The 19872-nt window shown below is 70.8% G+C and overlaps 1 protein-coding gene across 4 annotated transcripts; it reads right to left on the reverse strand.

Moving 5' to 3' along the window:
• Positions 1–46: 46 nt before the first annotated feature.
• On the reverse strand, positions 47–19812 carry CHLRE_03g144011v5 (uncharacterized protein). Of its 4 annotated transcripts, none has more exons than XM_043060363.1 (25): positions 19797–19812; positions 19552–19665; positions 16390–18638; positions 15999–16217; positions 15711–15765; positions 15139–15566; positions 14723–14910; positions 14304–14509; positions 13838–14123; positions 13440–13589; positions 13026–13263; positions 11590–12814; positions 10823–11351; positions 9806–10607; positions 9461–9573; positions 8619–9318; positions 8348–8408; positions 7705–7781; positions 7442–7486; positions 7226–7237; positions 6970–7027; positions 6494–6744; positions 6091–6192; positions 5447–5863; positions 47–5270 (listed from the first exon to the last, which is right to left on the reverse strand). In XM_043060363.1, exons 3-25 carry the CDS (start codon positions 18043–18045, stop codon positions 1002–1004), a joined length of 12087 nt encoding a protein of 4028 aa, XP_042925492.1. In that variant the 5' UTR covers positions 18046–18638; positions 19552–19665; positions 19797–19812; the 3' UTR covers positions 47–1001. The 4 variants fall into 4 exon arrangements, with proteins under 4 accessions (XP_042925492.1, XP_042925493.1, XP_042925491.1 ...); XM_043060361.1 differs by having other exon boundaries at positions 15702–15765; XM_043060364.1 differs by lacking the exon at positions 7226–7237.
• Between the last annotated feature and the right edge of the window lie 60 nt (positions 19813–19872).

Consider the following 19872-nt stretch of genomic DNA (forward strand, 5'->3'; position numbering starts at 1 on the left):
CTGGTTTGCAGTCTTTGCTGGCGAACATAGCATGGCACGGTGTGTGGTATTTTTAAGTGCTGAGCCCCCCCCAGCGCAGCGTTCCAGGGGGGGAGGGCGAAGCCCCCCACGGCCCCAGGAACACTGTCCCTGTCCGTGCGTCGGCAAAAAGTATCATACTGGCACAAACCGCGACTGCTACGTATTAGTATTGTTAAGTGCTGTTTGGTATGTTGCCCGCAGCGGGACCTGGCTGGACACATGGCGGGCGGTGCGTGTACAAACAGCCCCCAGCAATGGCCGGCCGGGAGGTAGAGTGGTTGCGGCCTCAGACCCTCGGACTTGCACCAACGTGGCTTGGGCGCAGCCCAATTTGTCTGACAGGGAAGAACCACTTTCTTGTCACATGTGCCATGGGGTTCAAAGAGGGGTTCACGACCCATTGCAGCCGATGCACAACACCCCCTGCTACATACACACACACGTGGAAGGCCCCTTCATGAGACTAAAGCATGAATCACTCGAGTTCATACCCCCGGCTACCGCACAAAGCAACAGGTCTGATGGTGCCCCAATACGGTAGCAGCCACAATCTTAGCCTGACGCCGCAGCGGACAGCAACCTTGCCCCAGGATAGCCTAGGTGGCCGGCTGCCGCCCCCCCTCCGACCGTTCCAGGATGGGCCAAATCTGCAGTGCCATGCGGCGAATCAGCCACTTGAAGTTGTTGCAGTGCAGTGGGTGACAGGCTGGGTGGCAGCCCTGACTACCTGCACTCCTGTGTTGTTGAGGCAGCGCGCCGCCCATACACGACAGCCTCACTCAACAACCACACACCACGACCGAATGTGCACGCACGGTATCGACCCCCTCTCCTTGTGTCTCTCAAGCGCATCGCCTGCATCGCCACACAGTCCTGCGGGCTCCCCTCCCTCCTTCCTATTGCTCGCTAGCAACAACCCGTGCAACGCCGCCACATGCATACATACCCCATCAAAAAGCAGACCAGTTGTCTGCGCGCCGCTACTGCTGTGCGGGCCCAGGGGTCGAGCCGCCATAGGGCTCGGCCCCGCCCGCCGCCAGTGCAGCAGCAGGTGCCCACACGGCCGCCAGTGCAGCCGCTGCCGGTGAAGGCAGGCCAGCAGAAGGCTGCTGCGGCTGCGGCTGAGGCGGCGCCGCACCCATGCCCGGGCGGTTCACTGCCACACCTGGGCCGGTGGCTCGGAATGCGCCCCCCGCACCAGCACCAGCGGCAGGTGCAGCCGCTGGCACCGCCTCTGCACCCCACTGCGGCTGAGGCTGCCGCTGTACAGCACTGCCGCCCGCACTGCCATCGTCCGACCTCTCAGATCCGCGACCAAGGCATGTGTACCTCGGCTGGTACTGCAGCTGGTGGGGCACGTGCTCGCCCGGAGCAGTGGCAGCAGCGCCGTATGAACTGCTGGTCACGGGACATGGGGAGGCGCCTGCTGTCGCGGCTGCGGCCGTGTCGGTACAGGCAGTGCCACTGCCGGTGGCGGTGCTGGGTGGCGCGTACGAGTGCTGACCGCTGCAGGCCGTGACGGTGCGGCTCAGCAGGGCCGAAGACGCAGCCGTGCGCGGACCGGCACTGCCGCCCATGCCGCCCGTGCCGCCGTCCAGGGTGCTGGGGTCGGCCCAGTGGCAGTGGGACTGGGAGGACAGCGACGGCGGTGCCCCGTAGCGCGGCGAGGATGAGGACACGGCGCCGCCCAGGCTGTGGTCAGCGGCGGCCAGGTGCAGTGGCGGCGGCGGCGCTGGGACAGCGCGCTGCGCAGCTTGGGGGGCATCGGCGTTCTGGCGGTGGTGATTGCGGCCCACCTGCTGGCCTGGTGGGTCAGCTGTAGCGCTTGCGCTAGGGCGGGGCTGGTTTGCCGCCGGCTGTGGCTGCGGCAACTGCTGCGGCGACTGGGGGAACCTCTGTGGATGAGACTGCTGTGGCTGTTGCGCGTGCGACGAATGCTGCTGGGGCGGTGACCGCCACAGCCACCAGGGCCACCACTTGCCGCCGCCTACACCACCGCCGTCACCACCGCCCTCAGGCTCCTCCTCCTGAGCCGCCGCTGCCGCTGCTGCGGCCTCTGCCTCATCTTCCCCTTGAGGACTAGGCATGGCGCCCGGTGGGGGCGGCGGGTGGGCTCCCAGGTGGTGCGCACTGCCGGCCCTGGCGCCACTGATGCCCTGGGGCTGGGCCGACTCTGAAGCACCCCACTGCCCATTGGGCTGCGGCTGCTGCGGCTGCAGCTGCTGCTGCTGCTGCGGTCGGGCGGTGAGCTCCACGCCTCGGGCGGCGGCGGCGCCGCCGCCGCAAAGTGGCGAAGCCCGCCCGGCCACTTGTAAGAACGGCTGCGGCGGCCCGGAACCGGCAGAGTACGGCAAATAAGGGTGCGGGCTTGCAGTGCCAGGCGGGGCGGCGTCCGCAAAAGACACCGCTGTAGAGCCGGGCTGCAGCAACAGGGGGTCGTGGTAGGACAGCCGCTGCTGCGGCTGCTGCTGCGGCAGCTGCTGCGGCTGGGACTCTCCGTTGCCACTGCTGAACTCGGTCCGCGGCGTGAAGGCACTGGCAGACGTGGTACTGCTGCGCGGGACTAGCGAGGCCGTGTGGGAGGTGGTGCGACCGGTTATGTGGGTTTGGCCGCTGTCCCCGCTGCCGCCACTGCCGCCGCTGTTGCCGCCCATTCCGCCGCCCCCTTCCGTCTTCGTGTCGGTGGTGCGGCGCCGCGGCGCCCCGGCCGCACCGCCCGCTCCCACCGGAGGCTGCGGCGGCGGCTGGGCCGAGTAGGCCACCTGCCGTAGCTGCTGCGGCGGCCGCATCTGCGGCTGTGGGCCCTGGGGCCAGGCGGCTGGCTCGCGCGCAGGCGGACCCGCCTGGAGGGGCTGCTCCGGGGGCGGGGGCGGGGGCGGGGGCGGGTGGAGGCGGTGAGCGGCAGCCCGGTCGGCAGGGTGGGGGTGAGGATGGGTATGGGGGCGCAGTTGCCGCAGGGGGCGCAGGTGCGTGTGATGGGCGGCGGCCGCGAAGGCGGAGGGCAGCGCCCCAGGTGGGTGTGGGTGCTGTGGGTCCTGGTCTAGGCCTTGCAGGTCGGGGGGTGCGCGCGGCGACTCCTGGATGCCCGCCAGCTGCCCCCGGCCCTGGGGATGCCGCCGCGGTGCCGCCTCAACCCCATTGCTGCCGCCTAGCTCATAGCTGCCACTGCTGCTGATGCTGGCCCGACTGCCGTGACCGCCTGCCTCCGAGGCAGGGCTCTCACGGCCCGACACGCATCCAGAGGGCACCGCGCCTGCACCCGCCGCCACGGCGTGTGGCCACTCCTCCGCCTCGCCCGCCGAGTAGCGGCTGCGCGCGGAGAAAAACCGGTCAAAGCGGTCACTGCCACCACCCACCGGCGCGGCAGCTGCAGACGTAGCGTCGCTGGGTGTGGCACCGAAGCGGCGCCGCGTGCCAACACCGCCCTCCTCTGCAGACCCCTCATGAGCCGGCGCCCCCCCTCCAGAAAGTGCCTCTTGCAGCGGCAGTGGCGCATACGCGGCCGCCACACCTGGGGACGCGGCGGCGCCTGCATCGCTCGCGGGAGGCGGCAGCAGCACCGGCCGTGCCGCCTGGCCGGTGCCGCCGTTTCCGCCTTCACCGTTGCTGCCACTGCCAGAGCTGCTGCTGCCGGCCTCGCTGCCGCTGCTGCTACCCTCGCCACTGCCGCTGCTGGCGCCGCCGCCGGTATCGCCCCGCCTGGCCATCAGGTGGGGGTGGTGGGGGTGGCGGGGTTGCGGCGACAGCTCCCCGGGGGCCACAGATCGGTCCTCCGCCACGGACGGCAGCAGGGGCGCCAGCACACCGCCGGGCCGCACCCACGAGTCCTTGCGCCGCTGCCGCTGGGCAAAGGCCGGCAGCTGCGGGAAGGCGGCGGCAGGCGGCGGCAGGCCCGGCCCACCGGCAGCGGCGGACTCCAGTGCGGGCGGCCGGTCCGGCGCCGTGTCCGGAGTGGTGGGCGAGGTGGAGGGCGAGGAGGCGCTGGGTGAGTGCTGGGCGTGCGGCGGCAGGCCCCAGTGCGCGGATGGCGGTGGCGGTGGTGGCGGCGGGTAGGATCTGTCCGCGTGCGCCGGCCGCTGCTCGGCCACGTACGGCAGCGGCACGGGCGGCTGCAGCTGTAGCTGAGGCTGTAGCACCTGGCCGGCGCCGTCGTACAGGTGCTGCAGCGGCTGTAGCAGCGGCAGCTGTGGGTGCCCCCCCGCCCCCGCGCTGCCGTCCAGCCCGCTACTGCTGCTGCCGCCGCCCCCGCTAGCGCCTCGTCCCGGCATGAGCAGGTAGTCTGGGTCCGGCACTGAGGGGGTGCGGGGGGCAGCCCGCTGGGACTGGGTCGTGGAGGGAGCGGCGCTGTGGCTGCTGCCGCTGCTGCGGCCCTTGTACGAGCCCGGCTCCGACGTGCCGCCACCTGCCGTCACCCCGCCGCCCGCCACCAGGCCCCCCGACACCAGCGGTTGCTGCGGCTGCCCGGTGGCCCAGGCTGGCGAAGGTGACGGCTGCGGCCCTGCAGCCGGTGTGCCCAACCCCACCACCAGCAGCGGCGACATGCCACTGCTGCCGCCGCCACTGCTATCGCCGCTGCCGCTGCGGGCCGCCGTAATGCCGTAAGGCGACCTTGCCGCCGCCGCCGCCGCGGCCGCCCCAGAGGAGGAAGACGAGGACAGCTGCTGTTGCTGTTGCTGCTGTTGCTGTAACTGGGCCAGGAGCCCGGCCGAGGCGGAGGCGGTCAGGCCGGAGCCACTGCCGCTGCGGCGTGAGCCATGCCGGGCGTGGCCGTGGCTGCGGACCTCCGCGCCGGCCTGGGGTGTGGGGGCGGTGGGGCCGCTGAGCTGCGCCGCCGCCACGCCGCTGCTAGGTATGGGGCTGGCGGCGGTGGAGCCCGACTTGGAGCTAGCCCGGGAGCCCGAGGCGGCCCCGGTGGAGTGCAGCTGCGACAGCTCACTACCGCCACCTCCAACAGCCACTCCCACACCTGGTTCGTACCGTGCCTGCATACCGCCAACGCCGCCGCCGCCAGCCTGGCCGCCGCCGCCAAGCAGCACTGCCATATCCAGTGCCGCCGGCCCACCACCCAGTCCGCCCAGTCCGCCCGCCTCCTCGCCCGGCAGCAGCACGTGCGGCGGCGCGGAGGCGGCTGGGTGCGGCGGCGTGAGGCGGTGTGCCCCTGCTGGCAGGTGCGGCTGGTGCGGCGGTGTGGCAGCAGGGTGGGCGGGCGGCGCGGAGAAGGCGTGGTCCATGCCGGCTGCGGCAGCGGCCTGGGAGGACACGGGGGGCGGGGTGGCGGTGCAGTGGTGTGGTGCGAGGGCGGCAACGGCCGTGGAACACACCGACCACATAGCAACTAACAAGACTGACCAGGCCACATGCACTCAACAGGGAAGCGATTTGCGCACGCACGCGCACATACGCACACACACAAACGCATACACACCTGCCGCCTGTGGTGGTGATGGTGGTGCAAGTGCTGCTGCGGTTGCGGCGGGCGGGTCGCGTCAGGGCCAGCCGCCGCAGCAGCCGCAGGCGGCGCCAGCGGTGAGGGCTCAGGCCGGCGGGGCGGCAGGGCGTAGGGGCTGGGCGCGGGTGCGGGCGCTATGGAGGGCAGTGGTGAGGCGTTGGCGGATGAGCTGCCCGCCGCACTGCCCGCAGCACCCGAGCCCCGGACAGCGCCCGCTGCCCCCAGAGGTGCCAGCAGGGCGATGGCGCTGCTGCTGCCGTCCGCACTGAGGCCCGAGGGGCTGTGGCCGCTGCTGGCAGGGGTGCCGCGGCTGGGTCGGGCGCGGCGGGCTGCGGCTCGGGCGGCGCGGGCGGCCCGCTCCTCCTCCATCAGCGCGTCCAGCCGGGCCACCACCTGATGGGCGATGTGAGTACAGCGGCCATTCATAGTGGACTCTATGAGCTAACGAGCATAAGACTACACCAACGGATGCCAGCGCCCAATACCGCGTATTTCCAACAGTATTGTTGGTGGATGGCGTCGAGAGTCAGGGAACTACAGATAATGACCTATAAATAGCAAGACCAAAAAGGGTGGTACAATTGCTGTGTCAGCCGCCGTGTCAGCCGCCGTGTCGGTACCTGTGCGGCGGTGGGGCGGGTGCGCGGGTCCTCCGCCCAGCAGGCCCGGATGAGGTCGGACAGGCCGCGGGGCAGGCTGTCGGGCAGTGGGGGGCGCTGGCCCTGGGGGCGACAGGGCGCGACAGGGCGAGAGGGGCATTGGAGGGATGGAGGGAGACAGGCGAGCCGAGTGGGTTTGCGTCGTGTGCAGGGTTGTATCAATCGTGCAGTGTGACAGCTGTGTGTGACGCTGTATGCAAGCTGTACCGGATGCCTGGCGGCCGCTCCTGAGCTCCCATGCGCTTGCCCTCCCCCCCGCCCGCCCCACACGGCATCCCCCCCAAGGGATTGGTTCAGAGTTTACCCCGCCCCCCCCCCCACACACACATACACACACATACACGCCCCACCCCACCCCCCGCACCTGTATGGCCACAGCCAGTATGATGGCGAACAGGCCGCCCATGGGCAGTGCGCCGCCACCGCCACCTCCACCTCCACCTGGGCCCCCGCCACCGCCGCCCTCGTCGCCGCCCCTGCCGCCGCCCGGCTCCCTGCCACCGCCTCGGGCCGCGCCTCCACCTCCTCCTCCCCCTCCTCGGGCCCCGCCTCCGCCTCCACGCACCAAGTGCTCAAAGGGCACCTTGCGCGTGGCGGCCTCATACATGATGCAGCCTGGCCAGTGGCAGGCAGGCAGGCAGGGCGGGACAGGGCAACCGTCGGTCCCAACCCACAGAGCCCCTCCTTCGCCTCCACCCACATTGTGTGCTGCATGCATGCTTCGCGCGTGCCTCACGACTCAGAACGGCCCCTCCCCTCCTCTGCACCTAGATCCCTGCCTCCTTGCCGCCCCACTGCCGCTCCCCCCCCCCAAACCTACTCCCCCCCTTCAGTTCTCACCCAGGCTGTACAGGTCGGACTTCTCATCTACCCGTGTGCCGTTAAACAGCTCGGGGGCCTGCATGTGTGTGTGGGGGAGCGGGCGACACACACTGAGTGCGTTGTGGGGTGTGGGGTGGGGCGGCTGCTCACGTAGCCTGCCGCACCAGACGCCCCTAGGGATGAGGCGGTGGACCAGCCCCCGCTGTACGACTCCTGCAGTACGGCTGCAGCCCGCTCCAGTCCACCCCACCGGCGCACCCACCCACCCACCCACCATGTAGTTGGGCTGAGGGGCGGTGCGGGGGTGGGCGGGTAGGCGGGTGGGGCAGTGGGGCAGTGGGGCAGTGGGGCAGTGTGGCAGTGGGCGCATAATCGGGTCAGGCGGGGCGGCAGGAACCAGGCGTTGGGCAGTGGCTGACGTAGTGCGGATAAAACAATACACACAATGCACACATGCACACACGTGGCAGGGGCATGTGCACACACGCACCGTGCCGCCCTGCTGCGTGACGCTGATGAAGGAGCGGAACGGGTCCTGCGCCGGGGTCGGGGCGGGGCGGAGTCAATGATATGGGCCGTGTCAGCTCCGGCGGCATGGCAGCCGCCCTGGAAGTGATAACGCACCGGGCCACGCACCGGGCCTCGCACCCGCCTCGCATCGTAACATATACGACATCAGAAACTCTTTCGACCCGCCTGCCTGCCTGCCTGCCTGCCTGCCTGCCTCCCGCCTCTGCCCCGTGCAGCCCTCACCCGCATGCGCGAGATGCCAAAGTCGGCGATCTTGGCCCGGCCGGTCGAGTCCAGCAGCACATTGCCCGGCTTCAGGTCTGTGGGCGTGTGCGTGTGTGGGTGTGGGTGTGTGTGAATACCAGCCCTAACTAAAGCAAAATAAACCAAGTGGGGGAAGGCGTGTGCGTGTGTGTGTGGGGAGGGGGTACGTACAAGTACGTCTGGGCACCACATGAGGTGTGCAGCAGGGGCTGGGGTCAACACAACCGGGGTCCCGCCGCTGAGGTCGCGGCAAGTCGACCTGTGGAGCTTGGAACAGACCAGCCTCCGCCCGCTCCTCCCCTCCACCCCCAAACCGCACCCATCCCGCTCTCATCTGCCCACCCCCTACTTACAGGCGCCCGGAGCTCCTGTACCCTCGCTCTCTCTCTCTTCGCCACGGGTTATCCTTCTTTCCTAACTTGCCTTTTACTGATATAAGAACAATGCCCTGCCCACCTACCGACGGCCACAACAACATGATCCAGATTTAAGGTTACCGCTGGCGACCAGGGCTCGCGCTTTCGTGACTGGGCGGGATTTCCAGGTGATGATTAAACTTTTCGTTGGGCTTGGGCGTGACCCTCCCCTCCCTTCCCCCCTCCCCTCCCCCCTACCGACTCACCCCTGTGCAGCACGCCGTATCTGTGTATGTAGGCCAGTCCCTCGGCCACGTCCCGGGACAGCTGCGGGGGGCGGGGTGAGGTAGGGTGAGGCAGGAGGGGGAGCAGCGGGAGGAGGGGCGGACGCAACTGAGCAGGTGGTGGCACTGAGCACCGACCGAATGCAGCCGCGTAGGCAAGCGGGGCGGCCTTACACATGCACACACACACACACACACACACACACACACACACTTGCTTGCCCCCCCTGCCCCCCCTGCCCCCTCTCCCCACCTGCAGCAACTCCATGTAGTCCAGCCGCCTCATGCCGGGGTGGTGGATGCGGCCGCCCAGGTTGCCGCCCTCGCACAGCTCCATGATCAGCGCGGCGTGGCACTGGGGCGGAGGGCTGTGCGCCGCCGCCGCCGCCGGGTGCTGCGGCCGGGTCTGCGGCCGGGTCTGCGGCTGCCCCTCCCGGACACCGCCCCCCGAGCCATCCCCCTGCTGCTGACCACTGCCGCCTCCGCCACCTGCCGCCGCGCCGGGCGGCAGCCGTGTGGCTGGGGGCCTGTGTGCGGGCTGCCCCCGGCCGCCGCCCCCCAGGGAGCCCGAGGCCGCAAAGGTCCCCTCACTGAACAAACTGGCGGCGCCGCCCCCTGCGTATGTGGCCTGCCCGCCGCCACCCCCGGCAACTGTACTGCCTGTGGGCGTGTGGCCCCCGCCTCCGCCACTCGTGTCCACTGAGCCCCCATACCCAAACAAGCCACCCGCGCCGCCGGCACTGCTGCGGACACTGCTGCCGCCGCCAGGGCCACCGCCGCCGCGGCTCCAGCGGGAGGCAGCGGCGCCTGGCGGCCCACCGCCGGTCCCGCCGTCTGCGGCCCCTGGGTGTGACAGGCCGGGTGTGTTTCCGCCCGAGGAGGTGCCCGAGGCGCCGGCGCCCTGGGGCAGTCCCAATGATGCCGCCAGCAGCTGAACCACCCGCTCACAGTTCCTGGAGGGATAGGATGGCGAGGGAGGAGAAGGCGGGGCAAGCATGACCAGTTCAGTACGGCAGGCGAAGGGCATTGTCGGAGCCACCCCTGCGCCCCATCAGGCCGCCGCCCCCGCCCCCGCCCCCCAAACACCCTACCCACCTGAACCTGGCGCACAGCTGCGCCTCCCTCGCCAGCGCCACCCGCTGTGCCTCGCTGTCGATGACCACCGTCTTGACCGCCACACGCCGACCGCGGAACGTGCCCTCGTACACCTGCAGGGGGCGTGAGGGGGGGGGGGCGGCGCGGTGTTAGTGTCGGCAAGGGCGTAGGGGCCGTGGCAGACACGGCCCTTGGGCAGCCTAGCCTGAAGTGCTAGACGTTCAAGCAGCCACCAACAGGGCACGGGTGCGCGTCAACCCGTCCTGGCATACACAACTCCCGCCACAAATGCAACCGCAAGCACTTAGGCACACACATCCAGACAACTCCCTCAGGCCCACTCACCCGGCCGAACCCGCCCACCCCAATCAGCCGCCCCAGGAAGGGCTCCACCTCCGCCGCATAGTCCACATCCAGCTGTATGGGCGGCGCCACCACCGCCGCCAGAGACAGGGAGGGGAGCACCACAGAGGGAAGCACGGCACCCGGCCCCGCGCCCCCACCCGGGCCCATGCCGCCCAGGGCCGCCGCGTCGGCCGCGGCTGCAGCGGCCGGGCCGCGCAGTAGCGATCCGGCGGCGCCACCGCCCAGTGCCGCGGGGAAGGGCGGGCTGAGGCGGCGGGACGACTGGGCGGGCCCGCCAGCCAGGCCCAGTCGGGGCGGCGCAGGCAGCGGCAGCGGCTGGAGCTGCGGCGCGGGTGCGTCCCGCGGCCGGGAGCGGTGGTGGTGCAGGTGGTAGGCTGCGGGTGCGGCGGCCTCCCCCCGATCCCCAGGCTCGAAGGCCCCCGCCCCGTCTGCCAGGGGCGACTGCGACTCCAGGCCGCGGGCACTGGGGACGGCCGCCAGTGGGGCCGCCAGTGGGGCCGCCAGTGGGGCCGCCAGGGTGCGGCGGCGCGGCAGGAGCTTGGAGATGAGCGGCGGCAGGCGCGGCAGTAGACCGCCACCGACCCGAGCCTCGCCTCCAGGACTGCCCGGCTCCTGGCCGGGCGGCGGCGGCGGCAGCAGCTGAGCGGGCTGCAGCTGCCCGGGCGGCAACGGAGCTGCCCCCGCCCCTGCTGGCCCCCCCTTGGGCGGGTGGTGCGGGAAGAACTCGGGCAGCAGCTCCCACGTGTCCGCCACACGGCCCGTCCAGGTCTTGGCCTTGCGGCTGTGGGGCAGGTGGGCAGGTGGGTGGGCAGGTGGGGTGGATAGGCATCCCGGAGCAGCTCTGACCGCAGCACGTGTGGCGGGGGCTCCGGCACAAATCCCTCCGGCGCACACAGCATGCAACGCCTCCAGCACACGTCCAGTCACCCCCCACCCCCAACACCACACCCCACACGCACACACACACACACGCTCATCCCCGCCCCGCCCACCCACCACAGTATCCGCAGCCTCACGCCGTCATCGTCCACGGCCGTCAGCGGCAGCAGCAGCCCCGCAGGCAGCAGCGAGGACCCCACCGACCCCGCCAGACGACTGCTGCTGGGCGCGCCCACACCCGCCTCACTGCCGGGCCCACCACCGCCCGCCTCGCCCTCCCCGCCGCCGTCCCAGACACCCTCCGTCCGCACGCCGCCGCCGCCGCCGCCAGCCCGCGTGGCTGCCGCCGTGATGGCCACCGCCGCCGCCGCCGCCCTGAGCTCACCGCTGCCGGGCCGCGACAGCGCCGCAATGCCCGCCATGAGCGCCTCAGAGGGCAGGGTGGGGTACTTGCGCAGCGCCGCAAGAGCCGCCGCCGCAGCCGGCCCGGCCGCCGCTGCCGCCGCCGCCGCGTGCGGGTGCGCCATGAGCGGCAGCAGCCCCGCTGCCGCCATCTTGGCCTCTGCCGCGCCCCAGCCCCACACGCCGCGCACGTTGCCGCCGCGCTGCCACCAGCTTGCGTCCAGCACCTCTCGCAGCTCGCTGGCTGCAGGGGTTACGCGGGTCAGGGTGGGGGCGGAGCATGTGGATGTGTGTGTGTATAAGTACCGGCAGGACAGGAGGCGGCGGAGATTGTGGGACGCCATGTTCGACTGGTCATCTCGCCATCTTGGCAGCAGCCATGTAGGACCAGCGCACGGGAGCATACGGCTGTCAGCTCATCCGCCACACACCCCTCACCACCACCACTACCTCCCTCCCTCCCCGGCCCCCTACTGACTCACCCTCCGAGGCTGTGACGTGTATCTCAGTGCTGTACGGGTACTGCTGCTGCAGCGCCTGCAGCTCCGCCGCCAGCGCCGCACCGCCCGTCAGACCGCCGCCGCCGCCCGCCTCACTGCCGCCCGCCTCACTGCCGTCACTGCCTTCGCTGCTGCTGCCGGTGAACCGCGGGCGCTGGCCTTGGCCTTGCTGCTGCGGCTGCAGCTCCCAGCGACTACCGCCCCTGGCGCCGCCCAGGCTACCCGCTGTGGCGGCCGCGCCCGCGACTTCCCCACTCGGCCGCACAGCGCCGCCCGCTGACCCCGGCAGCCCGGCTCGCCGCCGCCGCTGCTGCTCCGCCGCAGTGGCACTGGCGCTGGCGCTGGCGCTGGGGCTGGCAGCGCTGCTGGTGCTGGTGGTGCTGACGTCACTGCCGCCTGTGTCTGAGCGCCTCACGCCCAGCAGCAGCGACACGTAGCGGGACACGCGCCGGTCCACTCCCTGGAAGCGCTGGGAGATGCGCCGAGGCCGCCCCGCCCCACCACCACCTGCTGCCGCCCCCTCCTGGGCGTGGCGGTGCCGGTGCCGCCCAGCCCCTGTGGCCCCGCCGCCATCGCTCTCCTCAGGCCCCGACGCCTCACCGCCACTGGACGCCGCCGCCAGGCCGCGACCGCGCTTCTGCCGCCGCCGCTGCTCCTGCGCGCCGGCGGGTCGGTGACGGCGCCGCCAAAGCGCAATGAGCGCCGCCGCCAGCAGCGCCGCCGCCACTGCCGCGCCCGCCACGCCACCGGCAATGGCGGCGGTGCCGCCGCCACCTCCGGCCTTGCCGCCCCCTTCAGACGCCTGAGGCGCGACCACGGCACTGCCATTGGGTGCGCTGCCTGGGGCGGGTGATGCGGCGGCGGCCGTGTCCGTCGACGTGTTGGGCGCACTGCCGGTTGCAATGGCTGCCGGCGCCCCGCCTGCGCCTCCGCCCCCTACTGTTGTGTTTCCAGGGCTGGGGCTGGCAGCGGGCGAGGGGCCGGGCGAGGGCGAGGCTGCAGCTGCGGGGGCCGGCCCCTGCCCCTGTGGCGCCTGGGGCCCTGGGCCGCTTGTGCCGTTGGCCTGGGCTGCTGCCGCCACGGCGGCGCTGCTCCACTGCTGCTGCAGGTCCCTGAACGTGGTGCTCTGCCAGTCGCTGGGTATGGAGGTGGCGATGGGGCCGGTGGCGGGGGCAGCGCAGCAGTACACCATATTGACACCGCAGCTCTGTAGGGGGTGGGGTGGGGTGCGGTGGGGAAAGCCGTCCATGACAGAGGGGAGTGACCTATTTGGCGAATGTGGGATGCGGCAGCAGGAGAGGGAGCCACGAACATTCATGCAGGGCTAGCCGTCTGCACGCGGCACTTGACTACCTACAAGTAATGCATCTACAAACGCACACACACACACGCACACACACACGCACACGCCCCCTCACCAGCTGGCCATCCGCGCTGCGCTGGCAGGAGCTGCCGGGCGGCAGCGGCAGGCCGGCAGCGGAGAAGGGGTTCACAAAGCCGCCCGGGGGGCCGGAGGGGGGCGGCGGGGAGGGCGAGGGAGAGGTGCCGCCTGTGCCGTCTGCCCCTGCTGCTGCTCCCCCGCTGGTGGTGTCGGCGGGCAGGGCGGAGGAGGGCGGTGAGCCCCAGGCGATGAAGCCCTTGAGGTAGGCGGGGATACTGCGGAGGGGGAAACAGTATGGGAAGTTGCGGCGTCAGAGAGGTGCATGGAAACGGAGTGCGCTCTGATCTGGCCAAGTTGCCAGGCATGCGCACGCACACGCGCGCATACACACTTTACACGCCCCCCCCCAGTCCTGCATTGACGGCTATCCCTCCCCCTTGCCTGGTCTCACCGTGGGTTGGGCTCGGGCCGCCGCAGTAGCACCAGCCGCTCCTGCACACTGCCGTCACCACCACTGCTGCTGCCGCCCTCCCCCGCCACCACAGTTGCGGCCACAGTGGTGGTGCCGTCTGGGCGGGGGGCCAGAGGCGTGTCTATGAAGCTGTAGCCATGAGAGGGGGGGCGGGGGATGGGCAGCAGCGGGGCAGGGTCAGGAGTTGAGTGAGTGGGTAGGGCGGGTCCGGAAGGCATTGACATGACGTGTTCTGTGGCTAGCCGGTGCACGGCTGCGACAGCAACGACGACGGCTGTGTGTCCAGACACTGTGGGCATGAGCACTGTCAGCACTAGCCCCCCCCCCACACACACACACCTCAGTCCGCCTCCCCTTCAGCCCCCCTGCCTCCCCACCTGTAGTCCTTGCGCTCGTCAATGCGCATGTAGGGCACCAGCGGCTCAATGGACACAATCAGCTCCACGTAGTCCAGCAGTGGGCCGGAGCCGGGGGGAGCAGGCGGAGGCGGGGAGGGGCTGGCGCTACTGCTGGTGTTGCCGGTGCTGCTGCTGTTGCCGGCGGTGTCGTTGGCTGCTAGCCAGCCAGCCCCCGGACTGAACTGGATGGTGGCGTAGTACTGGGCGCCGCGCACTCCCGGAAGCCCCACCCGGAAGCGACCCACCACCGAGTCACAGCGACCCACTGCAGCAGTAGCAGCAGTAGTGGCAGTGGCGGCAGTAGTGGCAGTGGCGGCAGTAGCAGCAAGGGCAGGCGATCAGGCGGCCGGGGAGCGCAAGTGTGCAGGTGTCAGTTGAGGCATGGCTTGTCACAATGCCGCACTCACGCACCGGCGCCGCACCTCAAACTCCCACTCCCACTCACCCAGTCCGGGCGACGTGTCCGAGCACACCAGCCTGAAGGGCGGCGCCCCGCCCGGCCCGCCGCTCATGTCGACGCCGCCGTCCGCCAGCCCCGCCGCCGCCGCGCCCTGCCTGTTGGGGTCCAGGCTTTCGTCCGGGCCGTTGAAGTAGTACTGCACCTGCACCTCCGACAGCGACACGGCGCGCCGGCTGCCGGGGTTGCTGACCCTGCAGCCGGGTGGCAGCGGGGGGGCGGAGGAGCGCGCGGGCGCAAGGTTGAGGGGGCGTCAGTGGTGTGTATGACACGGGCGGGGCCACCCAACACCACAGCTTCACGCGTCCGCAACCATAGCAACAGCAGCAGCAGCAACAGTAGCAGCCTTCATTCACCCCCCACACCTACACACACGCGCACATCCGTGTCCCCTTCCCTGCACCCACTTGAGGTACATCTGCGTGAAGAAGGTGGGCCGCGGCGGTCCCACTGTGGCGTTGCCCACCACCAGCGCGGGGGGAGGAGGGGAGGAGCCGGCGGCGCCTGGAGAGCTGCCGTCGCCTGCGCCTGCTCCACCCGCCCCGGTGGTGCCGCCACCGGCGCTGTCCACGTAGGTGATGGGCATGTAGTCCACCTGGTGTGGGGAGTGAGGGGTGGGCGGTTGTAAACACCAGCCCAAACTGAACCAAACCAAGCGGGGTGCGGGGGTGTCACGAGGCCCAGTGCAGCGCCGGGTGGGGATGCGCGCGGGAGCCAGGCGCGGTCAGGGAGCGGGCAGGCCCAGGGCACCTCCAAGACAGCCCCACCAAAGCGCCGCCCCGTCCCCCCCCCCCCTCACACACACACGCACGCGCACGCGCACCTGCAGCACCCGCGGAATCTGGCTCAGTAGCGGCTCCGCCACAGGCTGCTGCGCCGGAGGCGGCGGCGGCGAGCCACCCCCACTGCCCCCTCCGCTACTGCTGCTGGTGGCGTTGGCTGCTGCCGCCCTCTGCGCGGCCTCCTGCGCCAGGGCCACCAGCTGCGCCAGCGGCACGCAGTGCAGGTTGTTCAGGAACACGCCGCCCGGGGGGCCCACGCGCAGGGGGGCGGCGGGCGGCCCCGCGTAGTCGGGCAGGGCGGAGGCGTTGAAGGGCGGCAGGCCGGCATTGGCGGCGCTGGGGGTGGGGGTGTCGGAGAGCGGGGGCGCGAGCTGCACGCCCGCTGCGGCCGCCGCGGCTGCTGTGGGGCCCTTGCGTCCGAACATGAGGAAGGACAGCTGCGGCCCGCCCGGAGCCAGAGTGCCGTTGCCTTGGGGGGTGGGAGTGAGATGGGGGAGGTGGAGATTACTGCGTGGGTCACAGGGCGCCGAGCGCTTGCCCCCCCCCCCCCGCTTTCCCCAGCTGCCCCCGCCCTTCAACCCCCCCCCTCCCCCCCCCCGCTCACCCAGCTCACCCAGCACTGCCACATCCTGTTGCGACACCTGGCCCGAGGAGTTTGTGTAGCCCTCCTGCAGACGTGCACAAGATTTAGCAGGCAGGGAAAGGGGTTATGTGCATGTGTGCTTGTCAGCTAGGATGCACCGTTGGGCATGCAGGGGTCTCACGCGGGCGGGCCCCGGGCGCGAGGGTGCGAGCTGCCTCCGCCCCCAACCCGGCCTCAGCCACCACACACACACACACAAATAACGTCACGTCACACACACACACACACACGCACACACACACACGCACACACACGCACCTGCAGCACCACCTGCAGCGACAGCGGCGGCTGCGCGCCACTCCCAGTCCCATTCCCACTGCCTCCCCCAACGCCTCCTGCTCCTGCACCCCCTCCTCCTGCTCCTGGCCCCCCAGCTGCTGAGGCCGCGCTGGTGTCGCTGAACACGTCTGCGGCGGACAGCAGGCGCTCGCCGGCGTCGAAGGACCAACCCAGCACCCAGGACTGCACAGGAGGCAGCTGCAGGGGGGCAGACGGGATGCAAGGGTCATAGCTGGAACTTAACCACGAGAAACTAGCGGAGCAGGGGGGTTGCAAGGATTGGTACAGAGAAATGTAGCGGGCGGGATGCAGGGGGCAAGCAGGGATTCAGAGGATGGCGGAACACACGACCAGGGGCACTGTCGCCCACCTGCGCCGCCGCCGCCACCGCCGCCCATGACGCCACAAATATGGGGTGCGGCCCACTGGACAGCGGGTCACCCACACTGGCGCCGTAGCGCAGCATCACAGCGCAGCTGGTGGGCGGCACGGAGCCGCTACTGCCACTGCCGCTACTGCCACTGCTGTCATTGTTGCTGCCACTGTCGGTCTGTAGGAGCTGCCGGCGGCGGCCGCGGGTAGGCAGGTGCTCCCGCTCATCCTGCTTCTGCTCCTGCTGCTGCAGCTGTGGCGGTCGGCCCTGGAGGCCCCTCCAGACGCCGTCACCACCACCGCCCGCTCGGCTGTTGCTACTGCCACTGCCGCTGCCGCGGCTGTTACTGCTGCTACTGCCATTGAGATAGCGGCCGAAGTAGTGCTGATACAGCCAGCCGCCACCGCCGCCGCGACCGACGCCGTCGGGTCCCCCCGGGTCGTAGCCGTACGCCAGGTGGCCGGGCGAGGCGAAGGGCGGGTCGGGCGGGGCACCGGCGGGAGAGGCGGCTGCGGCGCCGGCGCGGGCAGTGGTCGGGGCGGCCGAGGACGTGTCGGCCGCAACCGCCGCGAAGGGGTTCGGGCGGCGCGTCTCGGCGGCAGCCTGCAGGCCGAGGGCGCCGCCGCTGCTGCTGCTGCTGCCGCTGCCGCTGCTGCCGCTGCTCCTGGTGTTGCCTACCGTCGGGCCCAGCGCCTCCCGCGGGTGACGCTCGTGAGCCGGGGGCTCCCCAGAGCCCGACCCGCCGTTGATGCGACCCGCCCCCAGCAACAACCACGTCCGGTCCTGGCCTGCAGCGCTGCCGCGCCCGCCGCCGCCCGAGCCCTCTGATTTCGCGGCGCCGCTGGAGCTACCCGAACCTGCAGCCGCCGGCGTGCCTCCGCCACAGCCGCTACAGCCGCCACAGCCCAGGTCCTCACCCCCGTGTCTACCCAGCACGGGCGGCTGAGGCAGGTGCGGCTGACACGCCCCGCGCGCAGCCGCAGCCGCAGCCCCCTCCCCGCCTCCTGCGGGTGCCGTACCCGGCGGCATGCCCCTAGTAGTGCCCCAGGACGGCCAGGCCGCCGCCGCCGCCAGCCAACCGCCGCCGCGGCCGCCGCCCTGGGCCTGTACATCGCTGCCTGGCAACCCCATTCGGCCACTGCTGCTACTGCTGCTGCCGCTGTGGGCCACAAGCAGGGCTGCACGGGCAGCCGCTGCACCGAGCAGCAGTAGCAGCAGTAGCAGCGCCAGGTGGGCTGTCGCCTGCGCGGCAGCCCCCCTCCGCCCAACTGGACTGGTGCCACCTCCGCTGCTACTGCCGGCAACGGCACCCGCACCACATGCACCGCCCGCGTCAGGCGCCGCTGCCTTCAACGGAACGCCTTCGGGCGCGGAGGAGGAGGAGGCGGAGGAGGCGGAGGAGGCGGAGGAGGCGGAGGCCGCCGCCCCCATGCGGCTGCATGCGGCTGCACCTGCAGCAGCCGCAGAAGCAGCAGCCGCAGCCGCAGCAGCAGTAGCTAGGCTGCTGTCGCTGTCGTTGCCGCCGCCACTGGTGCTGGTGCTGGCGGCGGCCATCTCCCCAGTGCCGCCCAGCCGCAGCAGCAGGGGCCGCTCCTCGCCGCCACTGGGGCACGGCACTGCCACTGCCACTGCCGGGCGCCCGCCCGCCTCCATGCCAAGGTGCAGCGCGTGTGCTGCTGCTTGGGGGTGCTGCTGCTTGGGGCGCTGCTGCTTCTTGGGCTTCTTTGCTGCTTGGGGGTGCTGCTGCCGTGTGTACGCTGCTGTGCGTGTCCCCCTGCTGCTGCTGCTGCTGCTGCTGCTGCTGCTGCTGCTGGCCCCGGTCCTGCGCCGATGACGGTGTGCTGCTGCTCTGTATGCCCTGTCCCCGCAACCCTGCAACCCAATCCCTTGCAGTGCTGCTGCGGCTGCTGCTGCTGCTGCCCGCCTGCGCCCGGCACGTCAGCTGGCCCCAAGATGCACTGCCCGAACCTAGCGCTGGCGTGCTGCGGCGTGCTGCCGCCAGCCCGGGGAGGCAGCTGCCTTCGCCCCTGGTGACTGCCCGCCCCCTGACTGCCCCGCAGTGACGGTCCTCTGATCTATGGTCGCCGGTCCAGACCCTGCTCTCCCCGCAGCTCTGATGCCTGCTGCTGCTGCTGCTGCTGCTGCTGTCGCGTCCGCGCCAGCACTGCCGCAGGCTGCATTGTCAGTACGCGGCGACAGGTGACGCCGTCGCAGTGCGGCTATTACGCCGTGTGCTAACCCCGAGCCTGTGATGTGGGCCAGGCGGTGACAAACGCATCCATTTACTGCTTCCGCAAGCTCAGTAGCTGCCGTGCGTGTGCACAGATGAACGCACGTTGCACCGGCTGCTGCTCGCCACTCCGAGCCGAGCCGCACCTGTCAAGGCGGGGCCTCCGCGGGGGCCCTGCCCGCCTCCCGGACTGAGCCCGCTATCGCCCACGCCCGGGCTGTGTGTCCGTAAAGCCCAGGGAAGGAAAAGCGTTCTAGTACCGAGACCCTCTCACGCTCCCCGTCTGGACCTTGCTCGGGCGCAACGTTTGGCTTCGGGCGGCGGCTAGACAGCTGTGTTCAATGTGTCGACGAAACGCTCGGGCGCAAGTCGCAGAAAGCTCACCTTGCTGAAAGAGTGCTGCTCGCGGCTGGCTCCGAGCTCGGGCAGATTATGATAGCCCGGCTATCAAGTTCTCGTTTTCACAAGTCGCCTATGCGGTTTTAGCTTGTGCTTGCAGTGTATCGACTGTTCCTGTTCGAACAGAGTAAGCTTCAGCGCTGGCGTTTTGGGAGGGGCCAGCGCACGCAAGATTGCTGTTGGTGACCCAGGGGACAGCTCGCAGGGGGCGAACATGGCCGGACCGAACCACCGCGGCTGGCTGCGTGCACTGGCCACTTTGCTTCAACGCGCTAATGCCCTCATACACAATAGGCGCGACTACAAGGGTGGCGGGACCCGTCGAGGCCCAGGGCGAACAGCACCCTCGTTCCGGCGGCGGCGAGGTTCGCGCTTCTCGATGCGAACAGCCCGACTGCTGCGGGTCCTGCCGGCGCCTGGACCTGTCACATACACCCGTTTGATTGCGAGCTGATATGTGAGCAGCGGATGGGATCCCCGTACAGCCCCTCTGCCAACCGCTCCTCCCCTCAACCGCTCCAGCCCCCTACCTTGGCGCCGCCGGGTCCACAGCCCAGCTCCACAGCCCAGCAGCAGGCCTCAGAGCTTCCGTGCGGTGTGGGGTTAACAGCAGGCGCCGGCGGCTGGACGGGCGGTTGGGTCGCCTAGAGAGATCGGGTCGGGGGGAGAGGGGGCGCGAGTCGGGGGTGGATGTCAGACACACACAGGTACACGCCAGCTGACATTGCGCTCCTTGCAGCCCCACATTGCACTCAAACAAAACACCAGCGCGCACCTGTTGGGGATGGTGCCCACGGGCGGGGGCGGCGGGCCAGGGGGGTGCGGCGGCGGCGGCGGCGGCGGTTGCACCT

The sequence above is a fragment of the Chlamydomonas reinhardtii genome, chromosome 3 (assembly GCF_000002595.2).
Source record: "Chlamydomonas reinhardtii strain CC-503 cw92 mt+ chromosome 3, whole genome shotgun sequence".
NCBI classification, from domain to species: Eukaryota; Viridiplantae; Chlorophyta; class Chlorophyceae; order Chlamydomonadales; family Chlamydomonadaceae; genus Chlamydomonas; species Chlamydomonas reinhardtii.